The following is a 12,564-nucleotide window of genomic DNA, read 5'->3' as shown; positions in this document are numbered from 1 at the left end:
AAATCATACCATGTTAATGCATCCAGCTATAGGATATTCATTTTCATTCTTTGAATGTTATACTTTATTCATTCAATTCTTGATTGACATTTGGGTTGTTTCCTGTTTTTGGTGATACTAAGGGTGTGGCATCCTATGGTTCTCAGGCTAAAGGCCATCCATTGCCTTCTTTTTCTTTTTGTTTTGGCAACACACAGGGCTTATGGAAGTTCTCAGGTCAGGGATCAACCCGAGCCATTCCAGTGACAATGCTAGATTCTTAACCACTAGGCCAACCAGGGAATTGCATTGCCAGTTTCTTTAAACAGGTTTTATTGGAACTTAGCCAGGGCATTCTTTTACATATGTCTGTAACTGCTTTTGTGCTGCAGTAGCAGAGCTGAGTAGTTGTGACAGATTGTATAGGTCACAAAACCTAAAATATTTATTATGTTGCCATTTCCAAAAAAAAAAAAATATTTGGTAACCTTCACCTGTTCTGCATTTATATCAATTTAGTCTTCCATTATCAAAGGTGAGTGTCCCTACTTTACAACCTCTCTGGTGCTTGGTGTTATAATATTTAGCATTTGTTCAGCCTTATTCTGTTGATTTGTCTTTCTAATTTTGGAAAATGATATTTTCTTTTTTCTTTTTTTTTTTTTTAGGGCCGCACCTGCGGCATATGGAAGTTCCCAGGCTAGGGGTACAATCAGAGCTGTAGCTACGGGCCTACGCCAGGGCCACAGCAACGTGGGATCTGAGCTATGTCTGCGATGTACACCATAGCTCAGGGAAACACCAGATCCTTAACCCACTGAGCAAGGTCAGGGATCGAACCCACGTCCTCATGAATGCTGGTTGGGTTCATTAACTGCTGAGCCATGATGGGAACTCTGACATTTTCTTTTAAATATACTTCTGTGTGTGTGTGTGTGTGTGTCTGTGCCTGTGTGTGTGATTTCCTTTCGGAACTCCAAGAAGACATTTGCAGGTGTTCTTACTCATCTTCTATGTCTTATAACCTAGTATTTTTCTATCCCTCTGGCTTTCTGTTTCAGATAGCGTCTCTGCCTATGTCACCAATTTTCTCATTATCTGATGTTGAATCCTAATGTTGACTGTTCAATTTCAGTAGCTTAATATATATATTTTTATTTTTAAAGTTTCTTTTTCTCCCACAAATCTTCTTGTTTCTTTTTAGTAATGTTCTTTTCTTTCCTATCTAGTGTTTCAGTGTTTCAAATTTTTCTTTCATTTCTTTTTTTTTTATTTTTTTAAATTTTTAAATTTTTTTATTTTTTTGTCTTTTTGCCATTTCTTGGGCTGCTCCCGCGGCATATGGAGGTTCCCAGGCTAGGGGTCGAATCGGAGCTGTAGCCACTGGCCTATGCCAGAGCCACAGCAACACGGGATCCGAGCCGTGTCTGCAACCTACACCACAGCTCACGGCAACGCCGGATCGTTAACCCACTGAGCAAGGGCAGGGATCGAACCCGCAACCTCATGGTTCCTAGTCGGATTCGTTAACCACTGCGCCACGACGGGAACTCCTCTTTCATTTCTTTAAACAATTATTTTAAGGATTTCTACTTTCATTTCTTTCAGGAAGTGGGTTTAAGATTAAGATAAAATATAACTTCTTAAAGGTATTTCAAGGCTGTGTTTCCACTTTGCCATACCTCCTGAAATATAACACAATAATTTCTTTCTCTCTCAATTGCTTCTTATGCCTCAGGGTAATTCTCTCCTTTTAATTTTTCCATTTAATGTTATAACCTTTTCTATATTTTGTTATTATGTCCATGTATTAGGTTTCCTGAATGGCATCTATTATTTCTCACATAGAATTTTAAAGATTCTGATTAATCTTATTAACCTTTCTAAATTTGCAATCCAGATAACATCTTAACAATTTGCCTTCTCAATTTTCCTACTTCTGATGTTTTACATATTACATTTGTTTTAATTTTTATTATTCTTTTGAATTTTCATACATTTTTCTCATTTTTGTTCGGACCTCATCGTATACTGAATGACAAGGAAGAAAGTCCTCTGAATTTTGAGGCAATTTTATCACTCTACTTTCCTTGCTTTTTTGTTGTTTCCAGGACTTTGACATTTGTGTTTTCTTTTTACGTTGTCAGATTTCAGTCTTTCACATTTTTCATTGATTTTTTATGATTAAGAACTTTTTCTCTAACCATAAAATATGTTAATTTGCCATTTTAATTTCTGTGAGTATTCCTTTTTCTTAATAGATCTAATCCTATAGTCATATGTAATTTGTTTTATATTTGATAAAATATATATATTTATATATGATTATCTCTTCAGGAACATATAATTATTATATTTTGTGCTTTCTAGTGTCTACTATAGGTTTATCCTTTTGTAATTCCACTAATCCCTATATAGTATGTATCATTTAGCTCCTTTGTTCCATCATGCTCTTGGGATATTAATGATTATAACTTATAGCACTCTTATCCCACATTTATGATTGTTTGAGTTCAGAAATGTGTGAATGAAGCTGATGATAAGAACACAGATGGTGTTATTCATCTGTTGTTGATCCATGGTATCCTCAGGAATATAGTCTTATTCCAGGAAAGAGGAGATCACATTTTCCTAATCTTAGGAAAAATAATGTTTTTATATGAAAATATCTACAAATAAAATGACATAGTTTGGTACATAAAATGAAATAATGGGTAGTGGTAGCAGTCTGAGTGTGTTGAAGAAGTGACATCTGTCATTGAAGAGAAGATACAATAATAGTAGAATAAGGGAAGAAATAGTAAAAGCATTAAATCTAATGCTAGGAATGTATTTTTATGTACTTCAGTAGCTTTTGAGAAGATCATTGTGTCTTAACATTAGATATATGAGGTATCAAAAAAGTGGAAATAATGTTAGAATTCTCAGTAATAATGTATTATCCCATCTAGTCCATTGTAACAGTTTTTCATTGAAATTTTTGTTCCAGTATTGCATATTTAATCTTCGGTTACATGTAAAGAGTATTTTCCTGACATGTTGTTTACAATGTTCCTGAGCAGTGAAGTGCTATTTTTTATTTATTTATTTTTTTGGGGGGGCTGCACCCATGGCATGTGAAAGTTCCCAGGCCAGGTATTGAACTTGCGTCACAGCAGCAACCCAAGCCACTGCAGTGACAATGCAGTGGCTATTACATTATTGAAGTGCTATTATATTATTATATATTTTTTTATAAACTATTTGGTAAGGCCAGAATGTATTATACAGGCTAGTAATACACATGTCTAGATACATCTTACATGTACATATTGGGGTTTCATGATTCTTTTTATTACAATGTGATATCTCTAAAGTATACTAAACATATCTCAGTTTCCTAAAATGACATAAAAATTGGTGCATTCCTATGAATGACTAGTAACTAAGCTTTAAAAATCAACCTCCGGTGTCCCCGTCATGGCTCAGTAGTAACAAACCCAACTAGTATGAGAATGTGGGTTCAGTCCCTGGCCTCGCTCAGTGGATTAAGGATCTGGCATTGTCTCGAGCTGTGCTGTGTTCATAGACACAGCATTGCTATAGCAGTGGCGTAGGTCAGTGGCTCCAGCTCCGATTCGACCCCTAGCCTGGGAACTTCCATATGCCATGGGTGCTGCCCTAAAAATTAAGATAAAACAAAACAAAACAAAATAAAATAAATCAAAATCAACCTTGGAACCAGCATAATAAAATAGGACTGTTTAAACACTAGTTTTTTAAAACTGGGGAGGAGTATAAAATGTGCTAATGAAAGTTTCCCCCACAGTAATTAAATATTTAAAATCTCTTATTTTATGAAGTATTTTTGATTTTATACCTAGAATTATATCTCACATTCTTTTCTTACCTTCTTCATTATGAACTTTTTTCCCCCCTCCCCCTCTTAGCAATCTTCCTGAGCTCTTTTCGGGTGCCATATGAGGAAATCAAAATGATGATACTGGAAGTGGATGAAACACAGTTGGCAGAGTCTATGATTCAGGTAAACAAACAAGCAGAGAGCTTAAATTCCAATATTTCATTGCAAGCTTCTCATTAAATAGAAATCTGTAAGTGAAGCAAAATTCTTAAACCAAATCATTCAACTGGAAAATCATTGCTGCATAATTAGTTTTAGCCTAACTTCTGCACTGCCAGGAGATAAAAGTCTGCATCTTCTTTTTTCTGCACTCTAAATATAATGCTATCAAAATGATTACATTTCAATTATTTTAAATGACTGTTTCTGAAAGGCAAGTTGTTTATTTTTATATATATATTTTTGTTTTTGTTACAGTTAAGACTAGTCATATGCTAATTTAAATTTATTTATATAATCCTTTTAGAATATGTTTTTCTTGGGCTTATATGTCTTAAAAAGTTGTATTATTATTTGGTACAGAAGATTGAGGGAGTTTTCTCTTTCTTTAGAGTTACCTTTATTAACAACCCTTACCCGAGTCATTTGTGTAACTATGAATACCAGAAATTTTTTGCATCGTATTCTGAATCATTCGGAAGGCTGGAAGATTTTTAAGATAGTTTCTATTCAGAGGATTATTTAACAAATGCTAGTATGGTACCAAAATTACTTGCTGAATTCTACCTAAGGTACCAGTAATGAATGTCTTGATAGAATTTAAAGCAAACCACAAACTATATAATCTTTACTTTGCTATCTTATTTAATCTTTTTTACTTTAATGATTTACTTAGAAAAATGAGATTTTAAGCAATAAAAAAGGAACTAAAGATCATTTGTTAGTGTTCAACAACTGATTAAAATTATTCTAGATGTTTTAATCCATCAGTAAATGATATCCCTGGAAGTCCTTGGTTTTGCTTGTCCTCCTAGCTCTTAAATGTGATGGTAATATATAATCCCATCACTAGTTTGTGCTGAGTCTTAGACTCATAAACTATGTAATTCAACAGCTCTTCTTCAGGTTTGTTTTTTCTCTAGCAATTTCTTTTTACTAGATTTTGTCTTTATTGGTGTTGATTATGAACTTGCTTTGTTAATAGTTTTCCAAGTTTATTTGAAAAATGTTTCTACTTAATGCTTAAGTATTTTTTTAATAATGCATTTGTTAAATATTTACAGAGTAGCTTTCAACTTGATTACATGAATATTTTGGGTGATCGTGTGGCTTTGTTGTATAGAAATGGAAAAAATTTTCATTTTAAACTTTATGTCCTAAGAACAGTCAGTTGCATATAATTTAGTAATATATTAGTTTTCTACTACTGCTTTAACAATTTGCCACAAATTTAGCAGCTTAATGTAAGTTAAATATATTATCTTACATTTCTGTAGAACAGGAGTCTGGTGTGGGCCTTACTGTGCTGAAGTCCTAATGTTAGCAGACTTGCATTCCTTTCTGTGGGCTCAGAAAAGAGTTCATTTCTTTGCCTTTTCTAGCTTGTGGCTGCCTGCATTCCTTGCGTGGTGGACGCCTCCCTTCATTTTCTAAGCCAACAACATTGCATCTCTCTGACCTGTCTTATTAAGTCACATCTCTCTCTCTCTCTCTGTTTTCTCCCTCTTCCACTTTTAAGGATTACGTTGGGCACACCCAGACAATTCAGGATAATCTCTCTTTTAAGGTCAGCTGATAGCAACTTTATTCCATCTAAAACTCTAATTCCCTTTGTCATGTAACTTAATCTTTCACAGGTTCTGGGGGTTAGATGAGGACATCTTAAGGGGAGTTGGGGCATTATTCTGCCTACTACACTTACTAAGATCAATCTTAACTAATTTAAAATATAAAAATTGGGAGTTCCTGTTGTGGCTCAGTGGAAACGAATCCAACTAACATCTATAAAGATGTGGGTTTGATCCCTGGCCCCGCTCAGTTGGTTAAGGATCTTAAGGATCGGGCGTTTCTGTGAGCTGTGGTGTAGGTTGCAGATGCGGCTCAGATCTGGTGTTGCTGGGGCTGTGGTGGGAAGGTGGGAGGCTACAGCTCTGATTTGACCCCTAGCCCAGGAACTTCCATATGCTGTGAGTGCACCCTAAAAAGCAAGATAAATAAATAAATAAAAGGTCTGAGGGATTGTGTGAGGGAAACGCTGCATGTGTGGGGGCAACCTTGAAGAACTTAGTTTGATGGGAATTTAGGATGAGAAATATGGTAAAAGAGAGACAAAGGAGGTTTGTTCCTGTACTCTTATAAATCACAGTTGTTTTACTTCTTTAGAAAGCAAAAATAATGACATGAAAAATTGATGAATTTGTGATGAAAGATTAAAATTGAAGTATATCTTAACAAAGTGTTTAAGAGGATTTGACGGTTGTTTGGTTGTTTAAAAGGATGCTGAAGAAATTCAGAGGCCCAATGTAATAAACAGATCTGCTGTCAACTAGAATGATTAAAAATATATATATATATAAATAACCAATTAATTTGATCTCAGGCACTTCTCCTGTGAGAAACTTTTGTTTATATGGGAAAATCATGTACCTTTACTGTTTTCATTGTTTGATGGTATTAGTAGTAAATACTTTTTTTAGGGCTGATCTTAAATTGCCACTTTTTTGTTTGTTTGTTTTTGGCCAGTCAGTCAAGTTTTTGTCCAAAGGTACACAGTGAGTCAAACACTTGTTTTTTGATCTGTTTTGATATATAACATTCTCTAACATTATTTCTAAACTAATAACACTTTGGGGGATTTTTTTCCTCCATAAATATATTTAGCATGATGTAGGCTTAGTTATAATTTGTACTTGACTTTGGGCTTGTGCAGAGTTTACTGATATAATTTGGAATTGTGAGTACCAACCACTCTTTCTTAATTTTAATATCAATATGCTAACTTGCTATAACACTATTAAAGTGGATTATATTTCTATACAGAGGATCTATATAGACTAAGTCCAAGGGGTGGTTCAATCATTTAAGTCCTAAGAGGGAAGCACAATTATATGTGTTCTCTTGGTCTTTCTTCGTTGGGAGTGTTTCTTTTGTATATGTGTGTGGCTTGGAAAAAGTTGTGCACGGAGAAAGGGGCCAGAACAACCAAAGGAACCTGTGGTTTCTTGGTTGCAGATGATATTGGCAAAGGGCTATTACAGCCATGGCATTTTTAAGTTCCCAAAGAATCTCTCTATATGCTTTTATCTGCAAAGTATATCATCCCGTGTCTCTAATGCCTTTTCCCATTTTCTTTCACATCAGACAAGTTACTTTATCTTTGCTTTAGATATCTTCATTTTTATTATTAAAATCATAGTCATACTAGTTAAATCTGCAAGTGCTGTCATTAAAATTCCCTTGATTTCTTTTCTGTTCTTTCCCTTGTCTATTGGTAGCAATATGATGATTTCTTTTATCCCCTGAGCAAAGTGCTAAAATATGTTTGGCTTTGCCTGAAATTTCTGACATTTAATTCCCTAAAGCTGAAATGTAATTGATCACATTTATCCAGGTGAGAAAGCTGTTCCTTTGGTATAGGTTGAATTCTTTTTTCTCAATTATATAGCTAATCAAATAAACATTCAGTAGTGCTTGATTTGAATGTATAATGACTCTGGATAGAGCAGAGGAAAATTGGCTGCTTTCAAGATGCAGAGAATGTAGCTTAAAGCTTAGTATTAGGGAGGTTACCTAGAAATAAAACAAAGATTAACTTCTTCAGTGGTTTCCTTCCCACAGTTTATTGATAAATTTTCCTAGATTTAGGAAGCTCATTTAATGAAGATATTTTCTTTTGATTTTAATTTTTAGAACTTAATAAAGCATCTTCCTGATCAAGAACAGTTAAATTCATTGTCTCAGTTCAAGAATGACTATAACAACTTATGTGAACCAGAGCAGTTTGCTGTGGTGGTAAGTACTGTCTCTCAGTGTCTGCCCTCTTTGGAGGGGATTTTTGTACTGTGTGAAAACAGAGAAAAGAAAATGTCAAGCCTTTTCACACCATCGTCGTTCACAAACCTTCAATGTCCATTTTGCTTTTTTTTTTTTTAACCTAAGGATATTTATGGGAAATTTTCTTGATTTAAAATATATGTTGAACTCTAGCCGTAAATGAAGTCCAGGGAGTTTTTCAAAAGTATAAACATGATATTTTATGTTCTTTCTTTAGTGTCAAAACATAAAATGAAAATGCACTCCTATAACTATACTCCTATGACTCTGATTTATTCTAGAGCTATGTTTTACAACATATGGCAAGAGTAGCTTCAGTTTTTCATTCTAATCATTCACTTCAGTTCATTTTGTATTTTAGATGCTGAAATTAGAACTATAGTCTATTTCTTGGCAATGAGGGTGAAAAATGAATTCAGTTTAAAAACCTTCGAGACCCTTGATAATCATCTTGTTCCGCCTCTTATTTTATAGAAGCTGGGGTCTCAAAAGGTCAAAAAAAACTTGCCAATGTTATATATTAGCTGTATTGCAACTTGAAATTAAGATTTTTATCAAGCTTTCTTTTCTCCTGCTCTTTGCTTCTACCGTTAAATTATCAATTTGAGGGTGGTTACATAGCCATCATGATGATATTTTAAAGTAGTATTTCATTCTTTTAAATATATATGGTTATTCTTTTTCCTGTAGTCTTCAGTTATATTATTACCACCCTCCAGAGACATGGGATAATATTTGATATGATTTTGAAAATCTGGTTGACTACCTGGAGGACTATGTCTACATACTGTATTTTGCATGTTGTCGACATTCATGGACCCATTCTACTTGGCCCTCCCTGAAGCGCCTCCTCTCTTCCTCCCCTCCCTCAAAGTTCACAAAACTCAGAATAGAACTCAGTAGGGAAGAAAAAGCAGGGATTTTCCTGTTCACTTCCTTATAATCTTTATTATTAAACTTTAAATGTATTAGCTTTAGAAAAAAACTTTATTTTTAGCCCACTTCTCCAGGGTACTCTTTTCTCTTCTTGACTTTTTTTTCTTTTATCTGTTTCTCTCTTTCCTTTTTTTCTGCTTTTCTACATTCTATTTTTCCGTGTTTATTTTCTATCACCTGATCACTCTGTCTTTCCCTTGATCCCTGTTTGACGCAATGTCTTCCATTTCCGACGAGGAAGAATTTCCACTACATTTTTAACCACAGGCTATTTAGCGTTTTGATTTTTGCCTATCTTTTTTGTGTCTTGAATGAAAACCATAACATGTAAAATTATAATTCTGAGCTATTTCCTATCAACATTCAGTCTGAAATACATACAGATTTTGTGAAAATATGTAAGTTGCTTTTTATGTTGCATATCATCACAGAGATTTAAAACTATTACAACTTTCTAGTGATTAGCACAGAAGAAAGAGTTCAAACTTGCAGATATTTTACGTTTATCTGCAAGTTTGAACTTTGACAAACTAGAGTTTGACAAACTAGAGTTCACATCAAAGAGGTAAGATTTACAAGCAGTGTGTTCAGAAGGGTCAGGAAGTTAAAAAAATTATATTCCAAGATACCAAGGCTAGAGGTTATAGTTTTGATTTTAAGACAGAAATGGATCACTTCCATTTTAGGACATGTCAATAGAAACTTGACCTTGACTCTACACATTCCATGCTGGGTTATACCTGACTGCAAAAGGAATATAATGAGGGAAGAGGGATGCTGTTGTAAACCATCTGCTATAGAAATACGAACAGAGCTTCATCATCTGTTGATTATGAATATTTCTAAAAATATTGTTTCAAGTTCTGGTTTGTATTGTACTAACATTTTAAAATATAATTGTTTTGTTGAAGAAAGGAGAAAGACAGTTGATGAAAAAAATGGGAATTTTTCATGCACTCTTTTTTTTGGAGGAGGAGAGCCAAATAGTAATGTTCTTCAATTTAACTTTTTTTCCATTTCACTTTTTCAACATTTCCAATCTGGCTCTCCCTACTTTTCAACCCTCTCCCCCAGTCCCCAAAAGACAGGGAAACCAGGTTAAGTTTCAAATGATACTTGAGAGTTACCCCCAAAATGATGATCAGCATGGAATGCCTGAAGTTTCCTATTCTCCTTTCTGGATTAAAAATTCAATATTAAGCTCACAAATTCATTAAAGAATGATATGTTTTAAATTTATCAGCGTTGTATAAATTATATAATAGTTTGGTGCTTTTAGGAAACTGATTATAGTAATCACCATGTGTATTTTTAAAAGATTCCCATAATACTGTTTGCTTTTAAAGTAATAAAATGAATGTAATGATGTTTATATCAAAGATGGGCTGTTAACTTGAGGTAAGCTAAACTGCAGAGTCCCACAAGACTTTTCTCTTGAAAAACATTTACTTATTGACTAAACCTAGATTTAAAATGCTAATCATTTCTAGCTGAAAAATCATCACAGAGTCATAAACAAGGCTTAGTCAAGGATTGGGGTAGTTTTTGTACCCTGAATAGAGCCAGAGCTTGCCATTTCATTTGTTTTCACCATAGATATACTTGCAGTTAGTTCTGTTTAATCTTCAGGTTCTCTACTCTGATACTATGATTTCTAGCAATGCTTTCATTTTAACAAAAATCATTTAAAACCCTAAAGTTATGTTACTTGCCAGTCAGTTTACATTTTTCTTTTATTCAGTTATGTAAGCTCATTAGTTTGATTCGCATGAATTGTAGATTTCTCAGAAAGGTGTATTCTATTTAAATAAACACTCAAATTTGATACAATGGATAAAGTCACAACAGTTGTTTGAATAATATAATCACAAGAATTAAGAATTATATAAAACGATAAACAAATAAGAAGCAAGTTACCTAGACATTGGTGTTTGTTTATGATTATTCTTTGATAGAAAGGTGGTATACGGAGTTCCCGTCATGGCTCAGTGGGTTAAGAACCTGACTAGTATCCATGAGGATGCGGGTTCCATCTCTGGCCCCACTCAGGGGGTTAAGGATCTGGCGTTGCTGTGGCTGTAGTGTAGGCCAGCAGCTGTAGCTCAAATTTACCCTTAGTCTGTTAACTTCCATATACTGCGCTTGTGGACCTAAGAAAAAAAGAAAGCCAGTGTGCAAAAGTAACACATCCAAAATGCTAGTAACCAATATCAATTAAAGATCAGTACACTGGAGTTCCCATCGCGGTGCAGTGGTTAACGAATCCAACTAGGAACCATGAGGTTGTGGGCTTGATCCCTGGCCTTGCTCTGTGGGTTAAGGATCCGGTGTTGCCATTAGCTGTGGTGTAGGTCGCAGATGTGGCTCGGATCCCGCATGGCTGTGGCTGTGGCATCAGCCAGCAGCTGCAGCTCTGATTAGACCCCCGTGCCTGGGAACCTCCATATGCTATGGGAAGCGGCCCTAGAAAAGACAAAAAGACAAAAAGACAAAAAAGATCAGTACACTATCTAAAATATAATATGTAAATTAGAAATATATTTTACCTTTTTCGTGTATTACTTGCATATGACTGTTCAGGGTTCTTCGTCCTATAGAGTATGGTATGTAAATATACTATTCAGAAATATGCAAATATTCATTAAATTGTGTCCTTAAACCTTTCAGCCGCTAAACCATCTGCTATATCTCTCTTCTCTTCAGGTTTCTTGTAATACAGAGTTTCATATCTCCATTTATTTATTTCTCCCTGGAAATTGGAAGCAGAATTCTTTAATCCTGATATTATCTTACTCCTTAAAAAATAGTCTTAGTGCAGGAGTTCTAGACCTGGATACTTTTGTCACTCATCTGTTATGTTAATTCAGAGTCTTAAGGTACCTCTCTGAACTAGTTCACCTAGTAGCTGTTCTGACTGGGATATTGGCCATTTTGAGCAGGACGGTTCTCAGGTGTTCCAGAGCTGGCCCTGCCCATGCCCCATAGTCCAGTAGAGGTGCTGACATGGTGTTATAGGCTGGGGGGCTGGTTCCTTTTAGAATTGGTATCCAGTGCTATGAATTCAGGGCCTAATCATTTAATGATACTTTTGATTTGTTTTTATAGCTGGTAATATATGTCATATGATTTCTGGGAGATTTTGGCATGAGAGAGTAATAACCCGTCAAAGTCTGAACAAGCTAAGAGACTAAGAATTCTGGTCAAACGTTATTTTGGTATTTTAGAGAAGTGTCCTACAAGGAGGTCGTACATCTCTATGTCTTTCTGTGTGACTTGAACTGAATGAGACAGTTTACCCTCTGATTTTATTTGTTGGTTTAGGTTTGGGGCAGAGGACACTGATGTGCTTAACTTGAAATATTATTTTCCATGGACAGTCCAAGATAAAACTTTTTGTTAAGAAATTGGTTCATGTTCAGCATGCCCTAGCCTCATAGTTTATTCAACTTAATTTTATATTAATAAGATGAAGAAGTGAAAATAACATACTTCCTAGAAACTCATTCAACCTGTCTCTTTTCTTGGATTCCTTCTTTCCCTCTTCAGCCCTGATACCTCCTCATTTATTTCCCCAAAATATTGCCTACTTACCAAACTTTGGTTCCCACTGAGTGGGACTGATTTTAGTTGTATGACTGTATTTTTTATGTTTGCACTGATCTTTTGATCAATAAGCCATTAGATATATTCACTGTGCTCACAGCGGCAAGGTTTAACTGTGTGAGAAATGAGAGATGTAAATGTTCTAATATGAC

The 12,564-nt window shown here is 34.8% G+C and overlaps 1 protein-coding gene across 2 annotated transcripts in view; it reads left to right on the top strand.

The window, feature by feature from the left end:
* The window catches only part of DIAPH3 (diaphanous related formin 3), a 501,230-nt gene that overhangs the window by 240,930 nt on the left and 247,736 nt on the right, over window positions 1-12,564 (top strand). For both annotated transcript variants that reach the window (XM_084982461.1, XM_084982460.1), the window contains 2 exons: window positions 3,909-4,003; window positions 7,730-7,831. In XM_084982461.1, coding sequence (XP_084838587.1) covers window positions 3,909-4,003; window positions 7,730-7,831 — 197 coding nt within the window. The remainder of the gene's footprint in view (window positions 1-3,908; window positions 4,004-7,729; window positions 7,832-12,564) is intronic.

The sequence above is a fragment of the Sus scrofa genome, chromosome 11 (assembly GCF_054392235.1).
Source record: "Sus scrofa isolate SSC_HxYL_T2T_F1_AM1 chromosome 11, Sscrofa_HxYL_maternal_Yorkshire_Landrace_v2.0, whole genome shotgun sequence".
Taxonomy (NCBI): domain Eukaryota; kingdom Metazoa; phylum Chordata; class Mammalia; order Artiodactyla; family Suidae; genus Sus; species Sus scrofa.
Note: the sequence above shows the minus strand (reverse complement) of the source record. Positions and strands in the feature narration are given on the sequence as shown.